This window comes from Rhamphochromis sp. 'chilingali', assembly GCF_963969265.1.
Source record: "Rhamphochromis sp. 'chilingali' genome assembly, chromosome: 4".
Lineage (NCBI taxonomy): Eukaryota > Metazoa > Chordata > Actinopteri > Cichliformes > Cichlidae > Rhamphochromis > Rhamphochromis sp. 'chilingali'.
The window spans coordinates 9,745,766-9,767,092 of NC_137948.1; the positions used below are offsets into that span (position 1 = coordinate 9,745,766).

At 39.7% G+C, this 21,327-nt stretch overlaps 1 protein-coding gene across 3 annotated transcripts; it reads right to left on the reverse strand.

Moving 5' to 3' along the window:
* Positions 1–364: 364 nt before the first annotated feature.
* hap1 (huntingtin associated protein 1) lies at positions 365–20,250 on the reverse strand. Of its 3 annotated transcripts, XM_080881388.1 has the most exons (16): positions 20,126–20,250; positions 13,134–13,581; positions 9,267–9,343; positions 8,909–9,025; positions 8,707–8,801; positions 7,560–7,668; positions 7,304–7,382; positions 7,088–7,218; positions 6,921–6,995; positions 6,359–6,570; positions 4,485–4,703; positions 4,022–4,359; positions 3,591–3,779; positions 3,255–3,357; positions 2,611–2,663; positions 1,855–1,987 (listed from the first exon to the last, which is right to left on the reverse strand). In XM_080881388.1, the coding sequence occupies exons 2-15, from the start codon at positions 13,324–13,326 to the stop codon at positions 2,630–2,632; spliced, it is 1,971 nt and encodes a 656-aa protein (XP_080737514.1). In that variant the 5' UTR covers positions 13,327–13,581; positions 20,126–20,250; the 3' UTR covers positions 1,855–1,987; positions 2,611–2,629. The 3 variants fall into 3 exon arrangements, with proteins under 3 accessions (XP_080737513.1, XP_080737515.1, XP_080737514.1); XM_080881387.1 differs by lacking the exon at positions 2,611–2,663 and having other exon boundaries at positions 365–1,987; XM_080881389.1 differs by lacking the exons at positions 2,611–2,663; positions 3,255–3,357 and having other exon boundaries at positions 1,799–1,987.
* Positions 20,251–21,327: the final 1,077 nt, after the last annotated feature.

Sequence of the window (21,327 nt, forward strand, 5' to 3'; positions counted from 1 at the left end):
TAATTAGAGCAATGTGTGAATAGGCGGAGGTCCAAGACAATGCTCAGATTTGCATACTGAACCCTTTTGTTTGTGGTTCATGTACTGTAGGAATGGTTTGTTCACAGAGCTGATGAACTCCGAGTGCATGACGGATCGGGACTACCAGGGCTGGGTGGATTTTGGCCGCCGGGACACAGAATGAGGCACATCACAACAGCTGGAGAGCTGGCGCACTGCTTTTTTGTTCAGATTTTATAAAAAAAGTGGACGTTTACTTCCCATGCAACTTTCGAAATAAACAGTTTTGCAGATTTATTGCACTTGTTTTTATTCCATATCTTTGGTGATGAGTGGACGAAGAGTCAAAAGTGAACTTGGTGGAAATGAAAACATTTATTCACAGGTGGTACAGTTCACGCACACACTGACATGTAGAGTTACAGCAAACAACAGCGCACAGAAACAGTCGTTTGGTTAATTTAAGTAGAAACACAAATCTCTGTTTATGAATTCTTCCCTTTTAAATCCACATTATCCTGTGGCTTTTTCGCCAGAGCTGATTGATCAACCAGGGTGATGCTGTTTAAATTATCATGATAACTCTTGTACTTATTACATATTACTTATTGCGCCTACTGTCACAGATATCACTCTGAAATGCCCAGCGTGATTTCGGTTAAATTTAAATCCCAGTGGTTTAAAAATTCCCGATGACATGATTTATACAGCAGATTTATACAAACAAAACTTTGAGTCACTGGAGTCAACATGTTGCTTCACCGTCTTCCATGCAGCATGCAAATCCGATTTGGTTGTGGTGAGGTTTGGCTCAGAATAAAGTCCATAAAGGCGTAACTTTAAACAGCTTAGAGGTGAAATGGAAGTGTGCATGTGAGAGCAAGTAATGGACTGCAAGGCAGACTGCTTAATATTATTAACATTACTCAGTTCAGTCACTGGATCGTCAGGCTTCTTCTCAGTGCTTCTTTCTAAGAATAGTTTGACATACTTATATACTATATGCTTTTGTCAACATAGCAGCGAATAAGCAGGAAGACCAGACTGCGTTTTAGTGCATTTTCAGGGACAGCATTGGTTTGTTTGTGGTTTCTCTACTCTCAGTAATTTACAGCACATTGTCTTTTTTCATTTCCCTAAATGACAGTTATTATTTACACATAGCTCATGTTTCTCTTTGGAAACTAATAAAATGACGAGTGAGGAGGTTTTTTTAAAACCAGTGATTGCGGGTGGGGCAAATTGTAAAAGGAAAGTCAAAACACAAAAGTATAAAATATTTCTTTTCTTCATCATTTTCCTTTTTGCGTAAAAAGAAGCAAAGTGTGAATCAAACAACACAGCAGTGATCAGGTGGTTTTCCTGAGATGAAAATGTCCCACATGTAAAGAATAATTTACCGTGCACAAGTTCATAGAAAAACATTGTACTGCACACTACCAATAACTGAAAGTATGGCTCTAACACATTCTGTGGCTTTTCTTTTCAAGACACGGGTGCTGTGGTGGGCACTGAAGTGCACAGTAGGAATCGCATGGCTTTATGCAAAGTCACTATGGTGAATGAGAGAGGAGTGTGGAGGTGAATGCATCACACTTTCGGAGGAGGTCTGACTGCTTCCCTGTCTTTGTCACTGGGGCCCCTCATCCCCCAGGCTGCCACTCTGTGCAACCCAAGACTCTGAAGCTTCTCCACCAAGTTCCAGCTAAAAATGTTCCTTCGTCCTTCTTTGTGTGAGAAAAAGTCTCCTCTTTTGTCTGATACTGTAGAAAATGAAGGTTTTCCAGTGCGGCTGTAGTGCAGGTTGTGGTGGGGATGACGGGAGGCTGAGATGCCGCGCTCTTGCAGCAGTTGCAGGAGTCCCAGTGATGAAGTGCTAAGCTCTGTGGTGGCTGTCTGGCCTCCCTGGCCAAAGTCCTGCTGCAAGGCTGGTGAAGTGCTCACGTGCTCACGGTCCCGAGAAGGTGGCAGGCCGAAAGAGTGAAGGCTATTAAAAAAAAAAGAAACAAACAAAATATTAAAACTAAATGACATAACATCTCCTCTACAAGCACATGCATATTCATATAAACCGACTGGGAAAAAAAGACGATGTGAGACGTTTTGGTTAGTTTAGCACATCAACACTAAAAAGTGGAGAAACATGATGTTAATATCCCAGTGATGAAGAAAACAGATCTGGTGTGGAAGAAAGTGGAAGAGATGGTAAAAAATATATATATAATAAAAAACTCAAAAACAAGTAAGAGCAGATGTTACAACGGTAGGCACAGCGTTAGTAGAAGATAACATGCATAACGGAAGTAGGACTCATGGCGCATCAAGTAACATTTACAGACCTCCCACTACATCCTACTTAGCATCTAAAAGCAGTGAACCAACTTTTTAAATTGTTTTACCGTGGAAGGCAATGCAGTACATTAGATTTAGGTAGATCTATGTTTTATAAATATATTAAAATGTTTACACAGTAAACTCCTTTCTAGACTTATTGATCACTCATTTCATGCACAGAGTGAGGACTGGAAGTGCTGGAGATCATGCCTCTGTCGTTAATATTACAGACACTAATCAAGCATTCAGAGTGCATTTATAACACCAGGCTCTTACTTTTCCCTGGTGGCTCCTTCTAGAGTTGGAGAAAGAGCCTTGACAGACGTTTTCTACCATTGAGAGGGTAAAGAATGGAAGTTAGGAAAGACAGAGCAACTGCAATCTGTAATATCTATACCTGTTTAGAGTGGACCTATTGTGCTCATTTTCAGCTCCACAATTTTATTCTTGGAGTCTAAATTAGTAGCCTTAGAGCCTTGGGGAAGTAATTCATTCAAGTCATCTTCTGTATAAAATGAACCATTTTAGTGTTGGTGCCTTTAAAGCCACCTTTCCTATAAGACAGCTTACTTCTGATTGGCTGTCCCTTGCAAACAGAATACTTAAAAAGCAGTTTGTGGCTAAGAGCTATGTGCCTGGGATGGCCATAGTGTTAAGAGCATACACAGTGACCTCATTATGTCAAACTTTGCCCATATTTAGTATCGCTGCACACAATTTCACAAAAAAAAGAAAACAAACAATTTAGGTACGCTTTAATGAAACTGACACTGGGGAAAAAAAGTTTGGGTTAGTAAATCTAGTTTAAAAGGTTAATAAAAAATCCAACTAACACTGCCTAAAGAGTATTTACCTTGGCCAGAGCTGTGAAAAAACACAATGAGCAAAGACGAAATAACCCCAAAACAGTATGTTCTTACCTAGTGGAGAAGGAGGGGATGATTAGGGAGGGTTGGAGGACTTGGCAGGTGGTGATGGGATGTGTGGGAGGGGTCTGAGGGAGGTTGGGACCCGATGAAGAGACTGTGAGGTCATGGAGGGGAAAAAGGTAGGTTAAACTACACATGTGGGAAAGGACACACATCTAAAGAGTCACTAAAAGACTGAATGAAGATGAACCCTGCACTAATTTTGCAAGGAATGGGAGCTATCCTCTATAATGAGAAGATATGCACTTCAGTAAATATGTCATCTGGAATTGAGTAGAAATGAGACAACTAGTTGACTTGTGTGTGTAGTGTGCCAATGTGTCGTACCCATGCCGTGAGCTCCAGAGAGGTGTGACAGGTCTGGCTCATCCTCCTCCAGGTCGTTCAAGCTGTAGACGTGCTGTATGTCAACTTCGAGCTCCCTGAAGTCTTTAGTTAGGACTCCCGGGCGTGGATGCAGGATACCTCCCAGGTTTGGTTTGGCCAGCTGCTGCCACTGGTGCAGAGTCACTGAGCCTGAAGAGTAGAGATTCAGAAGGTGTTGCCACTGAAGTGTATGGTAAAAAAATACAGATGCATTACAAATACTGCTCTCTGAGCAGGGCAGCTTTTCATCCGTGGCATTTACTACAGAGGCTAAGGTGAAGAAGCTCGTCATTTTCTGTCTTGTTTTACTTTCTTATGCTTCATCAAGACTGCACAAATGCTGAAGCAGGTTTGAAGACATGATTAGAGAAACATAAAGCTAAAAATTTTACCTTCCAGAGGTTTGACAATCTGCAGACGGTCAGGTAGGTAGGACCTGGATCCTCCCGAGGAGCCACAGGAGTGTCGGGAGCTACCGTTGGAGTAGTTGGTGCCTGTTGAAGCAGCTGGGCTGGAGGCCAGGCTGTAATTTGGCGTCAGGAAGCCACTAGAGCCCTCGCCTTCCTCACTGTCTGCTGCCAAGGCACGGAGTTTACGTTCGCGTTCCACATCGAAGAAAGGTCGGTCAGAAGAGTGGTTCTGCTGGCGGACTGAGAGTCTGCACAAGGCAGTTTCGAGATCCTGGCCTCCTGGTGTGCCTGGTTGACCTAAACGTTTTGGCCCACTAACGCTAAAAAGGAAAAATTAACAACATTATTTTAAAGTCAACATCCTACAGCTTCAAACTGTATCCCAAAATGTAAAATCTGTGTCGAATCTTTAGGCATTACTGTGGCATCTGATGTGCAGTCTTACCTGCTGTCTTCCTTCTGAGCATGATTGGAGCTCGGCTTGTCTTCCAAGTTCAGGCTGGCATTATCGGAGCCATAGTAGCTGGTCCGAGGGGTGCTGTTAGAGCTGGAAGGTGCGGACACCGGGCTGGAGCCTGGCACACCTGGTGAGTGGCATTGAGACCGCTGCCTTACAGCCTTGTTCACCACTTTCACGGTTTCAAAAACACGCCAGGGGTGGTTCCTGCCAGAGGAAACAGCAAAAGTAATGACATGAGTGTCTCTCTTACACATTCACACTCCTCCAAAAAAATATTCAGAATTGAAACTCATCAAAATTTTACACAAGCTACAGGGGGGAAATTGTATAATTGCCATTCATTTAGAAGCAACAAAGAAAACCCTTCAAACTTGAACTTAAAAGATTCTCCTCTGTTTGGAGACTCTTTTAACAAAAGAAACTACCAGTTAACAGTACCAGTATGGTACTGATAAGCAAAAGGGGTCAGTGTTGGGATATACCAAGGTGTCATGCTGTGTCAGTTAAAATTTAGCTGTAACAGTTTTAAGTGTAACCTACAATACCTTTAAGTCTATTAGCTTAACAGGCCTGCTGGCAAAGTGAATGCCTCACGCTATGGATCTTAGGCTGATGCAAAGAGTGAGGCAAGTCTGAGATTCTGTTTTTTCAAATAAAATGCGTTATTATATATCAGTGACGTATCTTTCAAATAGTATATGACATATACTATTTACATATATATTGAATAAATAAATGGTCAAATTTGTAATTGATTTTCACTTCAATTTGCATTTCAAATTCTGGTTCACTTTGTTTAACATTTTGGTTGATGATGTTCTTGTTCTTTGTAGTATATTGTCTCCTAAAACAAAAAAATTACCCAAATACGGGGAATGCATCCATACAAGAAATTAAATCAACAAACTACAGATTGCTTTGAATGCAAAATGCCATAACAAAGATGCACAGAGTGAGACACAGATGAAAGAGAAGAAAAAGCAAGAATAGATGTGCGTTTCATTTTTCACGTTTCCTTTTTCATTTCTACGGATCATTTTTCATGGGGGTAAAGTCACTGTCTCCACTATTAATTTGTTCAGAATTTCACAGACTGATTAAAACATATTTGCAATGTTCTTCTTCTTTGTTTATACAAGAGAACGCAAAACAATAAAAATTATACTAGTTTGTAATCAACTACTGGCCCACTCCATTTTCCTGACACCATCTAACACCTTATAAAATCATTAATTATCAAATACAAAACTAACATTAAGCATTTATTCAGCTAAATCATGGATGGATGTCAAGTAGCGTCATTACACACAATTGACATTGATGTAGTTCTTTTAACAGAAAACATTACGTACTAACAAAACGTAAGTCAAGTAAAACTTGTTATTCCCTGAAATCCAAATCGCATAAATTTAATCTAAAAAATTACCACAACAACACATAAACATGTAACATACTAAACCTTACTAGTAATTATTTTCAAACATGCATCAACTCAGTCAGTACTATTGTACCGGCTGTTTTTTTTCTTCTGTAAGGAATGTGTCTAATAAAAGCTGAGCTGCTATAAAAGTAAAAGCCACTTGACGAAGGCATTTGAGTTTAAGGTGTGATAGGGCAGGGAGTGGAACTACCACAGAATTTAAGTACTTAAGGTATAAAGGTGGTTTCCCAGAGCTGAACTTGTTTAACCTTAGTTATCTCTGTAGTTCTAGAAAATAATTCTTATGAAAACAGGAACATGAAACTACAACTGCTACTCAATATTCACGGTACAATCTGGTCAATTTAGACCAGACAAAGTGGATAAGGATTTTTTTAAATGTGCATATAAGCCAAACAGACGCAGGTCACAGACTCACTTGTACTCTGAGGGAGCTGGGGTGTCTAGGCCTTTGCGGAAAGTGCCTTCAATCTCTGCTGCCAGTGAGTCCATGGGGAGGACTGAGGCCAATGAAGTGTACCGCTGCACGGTGCTATTTGGCAGGCTCTTGTTTCGAAGATTTTTAATGTCCTCTCGGGCTTCGTGGAGCATGTCCTTACACTCTGAGTACTTGTCCTGCAAGTCCTTGAGCTAGAGACAGGGGGTGACAAATCAGTCAAACTGTAGATCAAGGGGGGGGAAAGTGTCATGCCACTGACAAAATACACAGGAGCAGCTGAATATATATGTAGAAGCTTGCTATGATAAGCTTCTACACATACACATTTGATAATAAATCACCAAGCGGTGCTGGAATCAGCATATCTATCTAAAGCCAAAAATGGGTTTCTGTAAACACCTCAAACTCTACATCTGTGTCTATATTATGAGAGCTTTTCAGCCACACACAAAGACAAATCAAAACTGAGCTCATGTAATCATCTTAATCCAACACCAAAAATGCCGTTGAAGTCACAGAGATTACAAAGCGAGTATCTTACCTCAGATTTCAGTTTTTGCTGGCTCTCACGGGAGGCATTCAGCTGGTGGTTTAACTCCTCGTTCTCATGGGTGAGCTAGACGGAAAGAGAACAGAATTCAAAAAGTTTTAACACAAGTATTTAATATAATCCATAACAAAAGCTGTGCACATGTGTGAGCCTCTCACCCCTTTGCAGCGTGCCTGCAGGTCAACGATCTGAGCGAGCAGCGAGCTGATTTCCTCCTGCTGCCTGAGACAATCCTCTACTTTCCGCGCTAGCTCTTCTGACAAGTCAACCACCTGCTTATTGGCAGATGCTGAAACACACAAGTCCCATAAATTTCCTTGTGCCTGACTTATAATTCTCATTTTCATTGACTGAAGCAAGACTGTGACACTTACAGAGCTCATCCACACACACCATCATCAGCTCCTGTTCTTGCTCCTCGTAGATTGATGTCTCCGTTGAGAGCTCAGTAGCCTGCAGAAAAAATTATTAATAATCAATTATCATATGTGATGCTGAACAGCAGTCTTGAAAACTCTGTGTGCAATGTGCAAAGACGCACTGCATACTGTACTATTTATTTTCAAATAAGTGAATAAATAAACACATAACAAACAGGAATATCTCTTTAATTTCAAAGTTAGTGCATACCTCTAATCTGAGCTTGCGGTTCTCCTCCTCTAAACCTTTCAGTTTCTGCTGTAGGAAGTCATAGTGGATGAAGTTGGTGAGTGAACTTGATGATTCATTCCTTTTCATTCTAAAGAAAGAAAGAAATGCATTTATATTAAATAAAATCCAAATTTTTATAAGAAAAGTGATGAAAATGTTGATGTTGTGCGCTCTGCTGGGAAGGTGATTGGCTGCAGACTCCCATCTCTGCATGGCCTGTACACCTCCAGGACACTAGGGCGTGCAGCTCGGATCATAGCTGACCCTTCTCACCCTGGACGCAGTCTGTTTGACCTGCTCCCCTCAGGCAGGAGGTTCTGGTCCTTTCGCACCAGAACCTCTCATGAACAAACCACATGACTGTTCCTACCACTAACACATGACCCTACACTGTGCTCACTGCATCATTCCATGTTTGCACCGATCACCACCTGCACTCATGTATATATCTATCTACTTAGCACTTTTAATTTTTATTTTTATGTTTATTTAAGCATTATCTGACAGTATGTTTGCACTAAGTACTGCAGCAATTTCCTAATGTTGTAAACCTGCTCAACATTTGGCAATAAAACCCTTTCTGATTCTGATTCTGAAAAAGAGTGATCAAGTGCTAAGCCCTGTATAAATAGGCTATTTTATAATATAATTAACGCTCAAAATAATTAGCATGGATCACTGCGATGAATCTAAGTTAACAGAGTCTAATAATGTGTAATAGGAATGATTAACTGCTGATGGGGAGGGTTTTACTAGCTGAAGACATTGAGAGGATCAGTGGGGATGTTCTGACGTCTGTTTACTTATGTATAAGCCCAAGGTAGTAACCAACAGTGTAAACACAATCCTTCATAGCGGACATTCACCATCATAAACACTGAGGAACATTTTGGTACCACTACAGCATGAAGTCCACTGAAAGTACTTTGTGATAACATCTTGAAGCATAGTTAGAGTATAGGATGCATTGCACCTCTGTTACAGATTTTTAGACAAATACAATTTTAGTCAGAAAAAAGCTACATATGTTAAAGTAAGACTTATACACAATATGCAAAACAAGTTGCCAGCAGCTCGTCATCATTCAACCCTGTGCGTTACACCATGTGCACATTTGTGTACTCACGGTGACTGCGACTGAGCGTTTTCAATCTCCTCAGTGCTCGCATAGAACTGAAGGAGGTCATCTCGCATCGAGAGCTCATGGCGCAGTTGAGCAATCTAGGAAAACAAGTCACGATCACTTAAGCACAGCAGAGTGTGGCACAACAAAGATGAAATATTTCCATCTCGCTATACAGGTGTGTATCAGGAGCCTTTCTGTTTACCTCCTCCTTTGCAATTTCAAGCTGTTCATCCAGCATTTCATTACGTGCCGTTAGTTCTTGGTTTTGCTTCAGGAGGGACTGGCCAATCCGTGCTGCCAATTCCAGATCACGCTCTTTCTGCAAAGTCATAATCAAACATATAAATTAATAAATACGTTGAGATATGTTTAAGGTTTTAAATGATTTGATTACACTGTACTAATTTAAACCGTAATTATGTAAGACCAAAATGTTAGTAGATAGCACTGAGAGAGGTGACAAAAATATGCAGAAAACTGTGGCAAACAGTGATGATCTGTGAGGCAGATAAGTCTAATCCTCTTAAATTCCATTCATCTGCTGTGTGTCTCTGTCTTACCTCCTCCAGCAGGTGGGTGACCGCCTTGATATCATGATATGTCTTGGTGACCTGGCCAACTCTGTCTGAGGACAGCACTGTGGGAGGAGTGAGAGATGAATTTAATGAATGAAGGAAAAGACATAACTGTAGATGGTAATGGAAGAGAACAGCAAGAAGTCAGTCGTGCTAACAGCAGGATGGTGTAAGGCTAACTAGACAACTAGATTGCTTTTGTCACTTTGATCTCTTGCCGTTTCTACTTTACAAATACCTTTAATAGGTTACATGATATTACGGTGTAAAGACTTTCCTGATATTTCTTGTCCATTACTGTAACATCTCTTTCTCTTTTTCTTTCTCTATTCAAAGCTGCTGTGCTTGGTTGCATTTGTCGATGCACTGGTGAACCTGAATTATCAAAAAGATAAAAACAAGATGTCCACTGGAGTGAAGAAAGACCCGCCTACCTGATAAAGTTACATTATTGCTATTTATCATTAACCAGATCTCGAGACACAACAGCTCCACATGGTCAGCCACAAACTGATCCTCTTAGCTTGATCCTTTTTAGCCCAGATAAGACGCCACTAAAGACCTCGTTCTCCTGGATGCTAATATAGGTCTATGTACAGGGACTAAACTGACTAGGTATTCACACCAGGAAAGGATAACAGTGGCTGGCTATTGACCTGTAACTTTGTTTACATCCTGTACAGTGAAGTAGACATAAACAAGCCAGTTAAAGCTGAAGTGGCGAACAGGATTAATCAGTCATTCGTTTAGGATAGATAAGACAGATTTTACATTAATAGCATTCATGTAATCATCATTTCTAAATTTCAATAGGTTAAATTATTTTTCAGACATTTACTAATAGGTATGAGGCGATCGTGGCTCAAGAGTTAGGAGTTCGCCTTGTAATCAGAAGGTTGCCGGTTCGAGCCCCGGCTTGGACAGTCTTGGTCGTTGTGTCCTTGGGCAAGACACTTCACCCATTGCCTACTGGCGGTGGTCAGAGGCCTGGTGGCGCCAGTGTCCGGCAGCCTCGCCTCTGTCAGTGCGCCCCAGGGTGGCTGTGGCTACAATGTGGCTGCCATCACCAGTGTGTGAATGTGTGTGTGAATGGGTGGATGACTGGATATGTAAAGCGCTTTGGGGTCCTTAAGGACTAGTAAAGCGCTAGATAAATACAGGCCATTTACCATTTTACCATGAGATCGTGGTTTCACTTTGTTTCTGTCTTTGCAATAATGCCTTTAATTATAGGTACTGTTTAGTGGCATGCCTCATTTGTGTAAAATGCATATATACAGTGTTTTAGAATCTGCTTAAAGATGTGCAGACATTGGCTGGATTAGCTTACGATTCTGTATGCAACATCTCTAAAGTTAAATAATCTTACTTCAGATGAAAGCTTAGCTAAAGAGATGGGAAGCTGCCTGGCACACAATTAGACTGTCCTGAATTTGGCCTAGAAACACAGTGATTGGATAGCTGTGTCAGTATCTAATCAGCCTAATGGAAGGAACCCAATGTTAGGCTGGACTGTACCGCATTGCTCTGTGTAAGAACACTTTATATTGGCCATAACTTATAGCATGAACCACATCTACAGGATTTATTTTTACTAAGATCAAAGAAAAATTTGGTCATTGTCAAAATATGTGAGATCAGGAACTTGTTGAAGACTTCTCAGGAGCAGTAGAGGGGATCATGTGTCAAAGCCAAAGAGTTGATTCTAGGACACACACAGAGATGACAAATGATGCTTGCCACCCTTTGGATTCAATTTTAATGCTCACTGTTGGCTATGTAACAGGTCAGCTGGCAGGATAATATGTTTCTCTCAAGGACACTGCAGCAAGGCAAAAGCACTTGAATACCCAGCCTCCACTGAATGATAACACTAGCTCTGCAGGTCTGCATCATAAAAGTCAGGTCAGAGATACTGTCTAATGTCTCGTATTAAAATCCAATCTCTTTAAAATGTGAGCATAATCAAACAAATGCAAGTGTTACAAAAATCCTGAAATTTAATCTGCTAATGAAAAAATGTCACATGTTCAGCAACATTTCAACAATAGAGATAAGACTTCAAGGTCAATAATAATCCAAACTGGAAACGAAACAGCAAATCGTCACAGTGATGCACGTCTACTTGTGCACTAATGTGATGACCACAATAGAATCTGTAAATTAACAAAGGTTAATCAGATAATAGGTTAACTTCTTTAAATCCTATTGTCCTGAAAGTGCAGTGCTAAGGGGAAAGTCTGCAGCAGGACTACTGGTAGGAACACATTTTCATTTTCACATATCCAAAACAATGACATGTTAAACCAAGAAGAAACACTACTTTTTTACATTTTACTGCCTAATCTCAGTGGTTACAAGAACATTAAACTGAAGTTAGAGTACTGTGTATTATTTACACCCTCTATCCCACTGGCCAAAATACCTAATCTATTTCCTCTTAACCCAGCTGTCACGGCACAGAGCAGATCCAGGTAGAGGTTTTGGGGTCTAGGCTGAGCTAAATCTAGTCAAGTTCAATGGACTGCAAGTCTAATACTGTTCCTTAATGACTTAGGTGCGCTTATGACGTCTGTTAGGTTGAGGGATCAGACGGACATAGATGAGCTCCAGGAATAACATTTACAGTGATCATTGATCTGTATTGTTCTGAAGGTGACCATTTGATAGGATTGGCAGGATAAAATATTTGTCTCACAAGACTTCCTAGTGCAAATCTGTCTGTACATTTTTAGTGCAGTTTAAGCAAGTCAATAACAGTATTAAGGGACAGATCCAAGTTAAAATACATGTCACTAAAAAGAAATATAGGACTTATATTTCTGATTAACATTTGGTTTGCACCGTCATGCACACCCACACAACATGCAGCACAGAGGGGAAAAAACACAGCTATAAATGCACACATTAAATAAAAGGCCTGGAACATGTCACACAGTCATTCAGATAAAAACAAGCCTACATAGACATGCATTTACTTATAAAGTACTAGAGCAGTACCAGATTTTTTTTTGGTATACAAACTGATCTGGAGAAAAAGCAAAAAAAAAAAAATTATGTTATGTAAAATGTCTCAATTTGGCAAATGTCAGTTTAAATTGGTGCATTTTAATGCACCAGTCACATTTAGGAAAAAGCTCCTGAAATTATAGGATTGGAACTAGAGCAGCAGTACAGTAATGCACCTGCAGTTGTTGTTCCTCAAAAGCACATCTATTAAACAGTAGTCATTCTTAGAAAGAGAAATATGTCTAAATTCTCTAACTTGTCCTGCAAAAACTAAAGCTAATTTTGCTTTTGCTTTTTTCCCCCCTTTGTTTGTTGCAGGAGAAAGGAAAAAACATATATAGTGTAACGCTGGATCCATACAGTAAAAAGAGAAAACACAAAATGGAATGACCGAGAATTATAATTTGATCGCTTGCATACACAGCCTGGTTGTGCTGCTGCAGCATGCATGGGCATACACACTCACAGGTACTCTGACCTTCACAACACTAAAAGGAAAAACTGAAACTGAATACACTTACAAAACTTTACACCTCTTGATGCTCTAATTTTGAACTAAAGCTTCAAGCAGGGTCTGCAAAGACTCGCTTTTTGTTAAAGGTTAATCTTCATTTGCACAGTGTATCTTCAGTGACACAACTGCACCCTGCAGTATACGCAGTTCACCATTAAGTATTAAAGTGCTTAGATAACGAGGACCATGACAACGCAATGTACTACAGAGTACACCAGACAAGAATATCTGAGTTGCACTTGAACTTGACCTTTAATATTTTACTTCTACATTCTCTTATTTCTATTTTCTAAGTATGAGCTCTGCAGAAGAAGATCAGCACATCTCACCTTGTGTCACCTCCCTGCAAAGGTTGTCATTGTTGTTGTTGTTATTGTTATTGCTGTTGTGGCATTTGTTCTCCTCTGCTATTTCATCTAAAAGACTGGAATGGCTCCTCTCCTCCTCGTCTCCCTCAGATGCTGAGGAGCTCCACACCTCCATGGTGATGGATGAAAAACTGCTCTCTGTATCTCCGTCCATGGGTTAAATCCCTCGTTCTTCTACTCCTGCTGTCTGTCAGCTGTGCTGTGACAAACCATTTGTGTCTCTGGCATGAATCTGCTGGCGTGTGTGTAGGGTAAAGCAATATCAACTAGACTGTGTGAGTGAGTGAGTGTATACGCCTCTATTTGCGTGTGCATGAGAATGTGAGCTGCTTGTTGTTAATATATAATCCGTCAGACTGTAAGGGCCATCTGTCGTCATGCCTGCCTCCCTTCACCTGGCCACGTTGGACTACCGGGTAAGAAAAGAGGGGGGGAAAGGAGAAGGGGTAAAGGAGGCATCAAAGTCTAAATGGCAAGCCATAAAATCTGATATTTATTCATTATTGTTAGCAATAATTAAAAGATATGAGTGACATGAGACTACAAATGACAATAATTCTGGTTGGGGCATTTGGTGCAGTTCAAAAGGATGCTGCACAAAGCCCACCCACCCCTGTAAACCGAGCAAGATAGTAGCTTCCATCCATGCCAGTGGCTGGTCTAATTCTCCTCACATACGCAGTACCAGATAGAGGAGGGGGCTCTGCGTAATAGTGGTGCAGGCAGAGTCACACCCACCCCCACAGGGGACTGATGGAGGCAAAAGCCTCTGTTCTTAATTACTGAGTAAGTTTTCACAGATAATAATAAAATGAAGAAGTTTTTTGTTTTTCTCTGTAAAAATATTACAGACACTAAAATAATATAAAAGTCACAAATATTCTACATCTTCATCATATATGTCCAGTCTGTGCATCTTGTGACTTCAGTTGTTGCCCAAGCCAAAGCAGTTTCTTACAATCAAATATTTACCTTCTAATTAATTTTTCACCCACAAACTGACCGTGTGCCTGTCAAATTCTGTAAAAGACATTCATGCATTTGTTATTCCCTGAAGAATGCACGTGAATTACGTGCACGTCCACGGAAGGAATGGTTCAACCATGAGACAAGAGACAACACAACTAAAAGAAAAGCAAATGGTTATAAGGAAGTAATGATGTGTGGACTTCGCCCTTAGTAATAAAAAAAAGTGACAAAAGCTTCACTTTCAAGTCACCAGCCAGAAACAAAAGAAAACCTGTAGTCTAGCATGTTCATTAAAAAAAAGAAAATCCTGCAGATATAGTTCTTAAGATCACCTTATAAACTTTGAGTAAGAGCTCAATAGCATGAAATAGGACCCTTGTGTAACTCATTGTGTGTTTCTTTGTTTACTAAGAGTCAAATGTTACTGATAAAAGTCTGCAAAGTGAGAGCTGATATCATTGATATGAGCTGATATGAGATCATATTCATGCAGGGGAACACCCTGGAAGGTCACTTGCTACCTTGTTTTGCTTCAGGGCATCTACAGAAAAAACGTTGTGCACAGTCGTCACGTAGTGCTCGCATCTCTGGTTGTGATAACTTTATGATCCTTTATGGAAAGGTAAAACATGAATCAATATCCAAATATGCTGGAGAACAATGTTTCTAATTGAACCAAAAAATCTTTTACTGCATGCCTGAGCCGCTTCATGGTTACTTCCCATGCACTCCTTGTTAGGGATCACTGGTTTTGTGAATCATTACTGTTATTTTTGATAGCGCTAAAAAAATTATCTTAATACTTCCTTGACAAACTGGCTATACTACTCATTGTTTGTTCAGTTCATATACGTTTTCACATTAGGTTAAACAATTTCCAATGCTAAACAATTATATTTATTTTCTGACCAGTTACTTACAAGAAAGTCTAATTTTTAGCTCCTATATGTTCCACAATGTTATAAGTTGCTACATTGGTTCTTTAGAGCAAAAACTTAGCAGGTTTTTGGCTCTTTAGCTGTATGCTCAAAGAATGCAGAAAGAGCAAAGTACAACAGTAAAGCTATAGGCTAAAAAACCAAAATAATGAACTGAGTGGGATCAACATCAGTGATTATTTGTGGATTTACCTTACAACATAGAGCACCTTGAGACAACGCCTTTATACATTGTGTATGTGGTTTGATCTACTATCATTACATAAATATTATTAAACAAATTCAACATTCGATGACGCGCCAGATACTCTACACAATGCTAAAATATGCACCAATTTCAACATTAACTATGATCAATATTTAGAAAGAGATTTAATCTCAATCCTAGAAATGATTGAAAAGTGTTTTTCATTAACTAGCATTATATCAAATGAGTCCAAGACTGCAAACGAAACACAAAGAAAGAGCACAGAGGAGCAGGGTGTGAGCTTAAGTAAAGAACTCAAACAACACCATATGCCACATGCCAAAAAGAGTCACAGCAGCATGGCACAGTCTGCATGGGTCAGGTTAGTCTGTCCTGTTCCGTATAGCAATACGTGGGTTGGCATCACGTAGGTAGAGCCTATTTAACATTACGAGGACACAAACATGCAATCCTATTACTATAAATCAGGGCTATAGGGACAGGAAACCACTCTAACTCCTTTTTTAATTTTTAAAATATAGAAACAAGCAAAAACACAATATAAGGTAATGGGGCAGTTATTTACATATTTAGCTTCATATATAAAATTATTCCTTATGAAAAGAGATCCAACTATAATGACAGAAACATACAATAGTATAATAGTGTATAAATGTATTAACAAAATTATTAATTCAATATTTAATACCTCAAAGAACTACAGAATCCAAATCTAGGATTCTCTCATCAGCTGTATTTTATAATTTGAGAGCAAGTCAACATGTTTCAGGACAATAACAACAGATGCATTGAGTCTTGCAGCTACTCTATAGTAGTTCATGATGACTTTATTTAAAACAGAGGATGTATTAACATCAGTGTTGCAAGTGACTGCCAACATTGTCTTTGTAGTGATGTCAGAGTCGCCATTAGGATATGCTGTTTGCGGAGCTGCAGCATAAACTGCTTAGAAGTCATGACTGCTTAATCGGATTAGTGACATTTGACATCTGCGACTCACCTAAATGTGGTGCGTGTGTGCGCGTGGGGGAGGTTGGGTGCACAGCACGACCAGAGAGATGGAAGGTCCTTTTTATTTCTTACCACCAAGTTTAAACATTATGAAAAGGAGCTTCCTGAAATATTTATTCTCCATTTAAAATAATAAAATAAAACATTTAGCATAAATGGAAATGAAAGGTTTAATATTTAATATTCCAAGTTTAATACTCGAAAACTGTAAGTTTGTATGACTAGTTAGTTTATCCAGTCTTTGATCAGAATAAAAACTAAATGCACTATAGCAATGACACATTCACCAAACTTTATAGGCCATAAACACAATAATGCAGCTTACTATTAAAATTTTCATATTCACTCTTGTGAGTACTGTTCCCTTTATATCTTTACAAAGCAAACCGAAACGTGCTTTGCGTGCTGCACAACAGCTAACTAGTCTGTTTTCGATTACTATGTTGACAGGCGCGCCTTCACATTTATTGTCTTTCCTTCAGTACCTTATCGAGTACAAAGCGGCCGTGAGAACATTCTTGGCCAACCATCAAAAGTAACATATTAATGTTCAACGAACCAAACCTAAACTTTACTCGGGCAAAGACTGAGCTCTAAAACAAAAGGCAAAAAATTAACACAATGATTGTTTGATTTTTCTCTTGGGACAATCTCTACATTTTAATTAATTCTTACTTCCCTGTGACAATACGCGTTTTTATTCTTGTGATGTTTTAAAGGTAAAAACAACTATGAGGAGCTGAAGTCAGTACACGTTTACTAAATTAAATAAACTTTTTTTTCCCCCCTATGGCAACAATGAAACATTTTGGGAGATTGAGCCCACTAAAAAGGCAGCAATTCAGGAAAGTGAAAGACTAAACTTTAACACAACTTAAAATATTTTATCATCATGTTTATCTATCGTCTGTAAACACAAGTAGAACTTAATTTTGCATGAATCCATAGATACTACAGTTTCTGTTACAATGGCAAAACCAATTCTGCATAAATATAATTTGATTGACCGCAAACGTGCACATTGAATAAAGACTCAGAGCTGGAAAACTGAAAACTGATTGCAACTTCTACAAAAGGTACTTTGAGTCAGGGGGTCATTTTCCATACTTGGATTAACGTTTCATCTGGATTACAGCTTTGTTCACGATCTGATGTCATCCTGGAATTACCTCTTCTCTGAAACTGTTTGGTTGGTTGTCAAAGTGATATGTCGGTAAGGTCAAACCTACTCGGAAACAAGTTAATTTAACATAAACAGGATTAGATGGCAGCCTTAAACAGATCTCAGTCGAAATATCTACCCGACCATGGATCAAGCATTCTTGTAGAAGGAACACACTGACAGAAGGAAAAACATTTGAAATTGTAATTATACTGTACGACTTTAAATATGCTTGTATTTTTTTAAAGTGAGAGAGTCACGCTAATTCAACTAGAAGAGACAAACTAGCATAGGGTAACTATTAGCACATCACAAAAGGAGCTTAGCTTGATGACGTTCCCTGCTACTGCCACCAAACATTTACGTATTAAATGAACGAATTACACAACAGGGCCTGTGATAATCATAGACTGTATATAAAACACAGACTTTAACGTCTGAAGATAGACATCAGTGCACATATATTTAAAGTTGCATTTTTTTCTAACGTCCTGCAGGGGGAGACTGTGGTAGCAAAAAGAGATCTGATTGAACAGAAGTACAAGATAACAACCTGATTGCACAATTCCTTTATCAATTCACGGCATATATAAACAGGAAAAAAATAAAGTAGTAAAGAAAAATAAGGAAATTTGTGTTTGGTTAATTATTTCTTTGTTGCAAAAATGCTTCTTAGCAATAAATATGTATAATAAAGCTTCCAAACTACTGTTAGAAAGTCTGTTTATTCCCCCTTAAATGTGCCACATCTAATGCATTTGTGGGTTGAGCAGCAGAGATGAGAATGTGGGCTCTGCCCATGGAAATGTTGGCAAATCTTCTCTACCCCAGGTACTCTCTAACCAGACAGACCACACACAGCCAGTCTCTAATGTCCACTCCAGAGAGGCCTTCAGAGATGCCAGGAGGCCTGCCATGACTACCCTTCATCATCAGGCCCATTTGCATTGGTGTCAGCAGCATGTGCGCTAGAACCTGAAAATGTGAAGGAAAGTTATGTTCAGCAATGACTCCAGATTCTGCCAGTGGCAGTTGGATCCTAGGGTCAAAGAGATGCTATGCTGATTACGGCACCAACAGGATATCTACTTTTGTTGGAGGCGGTGTGATGGCGTGGGGCGACATCTCCCTCACTAGAAAAACAAGGCTTGTTTTGGAGTTATCTCAATGCAGAGAGATATCAAGATGAGATTCTGTTACCAGTGGCAATCCCATATCTCCACAGTCTGGAACAGAACTCTGTGCTCCAAGATGAGAATACTCGCCCCCATAGAGCAGGGTTTATTAGAGACTACCTCCAAAATCTGGGAGTGGAGAGGATGGAGTGGCCTGCCTGCAGTCAGGATCTCAACCCTACTGAACACCTGTGGGATCAGCTTGAGCTTGCAAAGACAGCAGACAGCATTCGTTCCAGAATGAATAACACAATCAAACTGGCTGACTTTCAACAAATGCTGGTAGAAGACTGTGACGCTGTCCCACAGCTGTGCGTGACCAGCACGAGGAGGAGGTGTCAAGCTTTTGTGCCTGTGTATGGTTCCTCCACCGTTTGTTAAATTAATAAATTGTCACAATGTCTTGTTTCTTCATACTTCAATCTTCAAATCCAACAAACAACACCAAACAAAAGCTGTTTGGCATCAGCAGAGAAGATTTGACAAGTTTTTCATGGGAGCAACCCACATGCTCAACTCTGCTGCCCAACCCAAAAATGAATTTCCCTTACAAATGTCTTACCATTTAAGGAGAAAATCAACAGGCTTTCTAATAGTATAGGATTTGTAGCAAAGAAGCATTGTAAAAAAAACAGGAAAAAAATCATCCAAACACAAATTTCCTTACTTTTAGTGTGGTATTATTTAGAAAATCCTACATCTTCAATTATCTCAATCACAAGATTTTCAGAAAATCTGACCCCTGCCCTTGACCTTAGAGGGATTCTAAGATTTTTAGTACATGCACCTACGATATCAATCACAAAATCCTGAGTTTCGTCATTCTTGAGTTATCGAATTTACAAAACTTGGGTGTCCACGCTACGCACCACCCGGGGGAGTGGCGACAATACCCATTCAGCCTCTAAGGGCAAAGAGGTAAAAACCCACAGCAAACAAACAATCAATCTTATAATGAATGAAAAAGAAGATAATGTATGTTTTGGAATGACTTAAAGCAGTGGTGTCGAACTCCAGGCCTCAAGGGCCGGTGTCCTGCAGGTTTTAGATATCACCCTGTTTCAACCCACTGAATCAAATGATTAGTCCATTACCAGGCTTCTGGATAACTTTAAGACATGTTGAGGAGGTAATTTACCAATTTAAATCAGCTGCACTGGATCAAGGACACATCTAAAACCTGCAGGACATCGGCCCTCGAGGCCTGGAGTTCAACACCTGTGACTTAAAGTAATAACTTTAATAGAAGAGCTGATGGTTTAACCTGAAGAGAGTTTTCAAACAAAGACATTCCAGAGTATTAATAAACTGAAACAGTTTTGATGTTTAATGTTTTAAAATTCCTTCACTGTGCATGTTTCACAAACAGCTACAGTACAATAAGTTTGTTGCTGCTTTAACAAGAGTTAAAGAAGTCAATAATCCATTTTTATAGCCTTTCTAACAACAACTTTACAGTTCAGTCAGAGCTGAAATGAAACAGTACTCACAGAAGTATTTGAGTGTTTCCTCAATCTGGTCATGTGTGAGTCCCAGTACGACCTCTGGTGGCACCAGAGGGGTGTGCAGCCAGTCGTCGTTGTCATATCCAAACACACTGTCTGCTCGAAGAGTGTAGTTGGGTTGACCCTCTGATAGGAGGCTCACTATCTCAAGCTCCGGCAGATCTGAACAAAGGTCTGAGTGTGGGGATTGTTTGTGTGCACATGTATGTTTTTAATGAAGATTGATGAGTGTATGGATTAATATGAGAGAGAGGAAAAACAAAAAGAAAGTGGACATTAAGACCCAAAACAAAGCCAATGTCACCTGCAAGTGTACACTGCCCTCTACTGACAGATGATTGAATCTGCAATGCAATGCAATCCCTTAATACAGTGGTTCCCAAACCTTTTTTGCTAGGCCCCCCTTTGTTTTACAAGAAAAATGTCTCCCCCCCACCTCCCGCGCGCACGCACACACACGCACACACACGCACAGTCACATCTCCAACCACACACACCCATATTTTGCTCCATTATTTCACACCTCAAATATTTTGTAAACAATTAAGCAAATACAAGTAATTTGCAATAAATTACAGGTAGTAATAAAATAAACTACTAACTCTTTTATGCTACGTCCACAGCTACACGGGTATTTTTGAAAACACAGCTGTTTCGTCCACACGTAAACGGCGTTTCGAATCACCGAAAACGGAGATTTTTCAAAACTCCTGTTTTGCGTTTACGTGTGGACGAGGAATGCAGAGTTCGTCACGCAACGTCAAAGGTATGTGCCTTTTTCACGTCACGCTGTGCGCCACGTTATTGTTTACATGAGATGAATTGCAGAATGGCAGATAGTCAGATTAACAGTATTTTGTCTCTATCTTCAGTTTTTACACTTTGTTTTTTCAACATTGCTATCAATACATTTTTCAAAAAATGCCTCTCTGTGCCTCTCTGTCACACGGACAAACTGTGGGATACTGTTTGTCCGTGATTTAGACAGGGGGAACAAATCGTGGCAGGATCAGCCTGATATTATTTGTATCCCACTGTAACTTTACTGTATAAAGAGCTGTATAAACATCTCCAAAATGTCAGGAGTAGTTAGTCATTACAAGAAGTGTTTGTGAACTAAAAATCAAGAATGTGGGATCCTGTTTGTCCGTGATTTGAAGAGCCCAGCGCTGCTCCCGACGCAGGGA

Excerpts from the sequence above, each read along its gene's own strand:
- hap1 (XM_080881387.1), bottom strand. The coding sequence starts at position 13,326 with ATGGACGGAGATACAGAGAGCAGTTTTTCATCCATCACCATGGAGGTG. Across the intron at positions 3,780-4,021 it reads GATTGTCAAACCTCTGGAAG|GCTCAGTGACTCTGCACCAG; the intron begins GTAAAATTTTTA and ends TCTACTCTTCAG. Across the intron at positions 3,358-3,590 it reads CTCTGGAGCTCACGGCATGG|TCTCTTCATCGGGTCCCAAC; the intron begins GTACGACACATT and ends ATGACCTCACAG.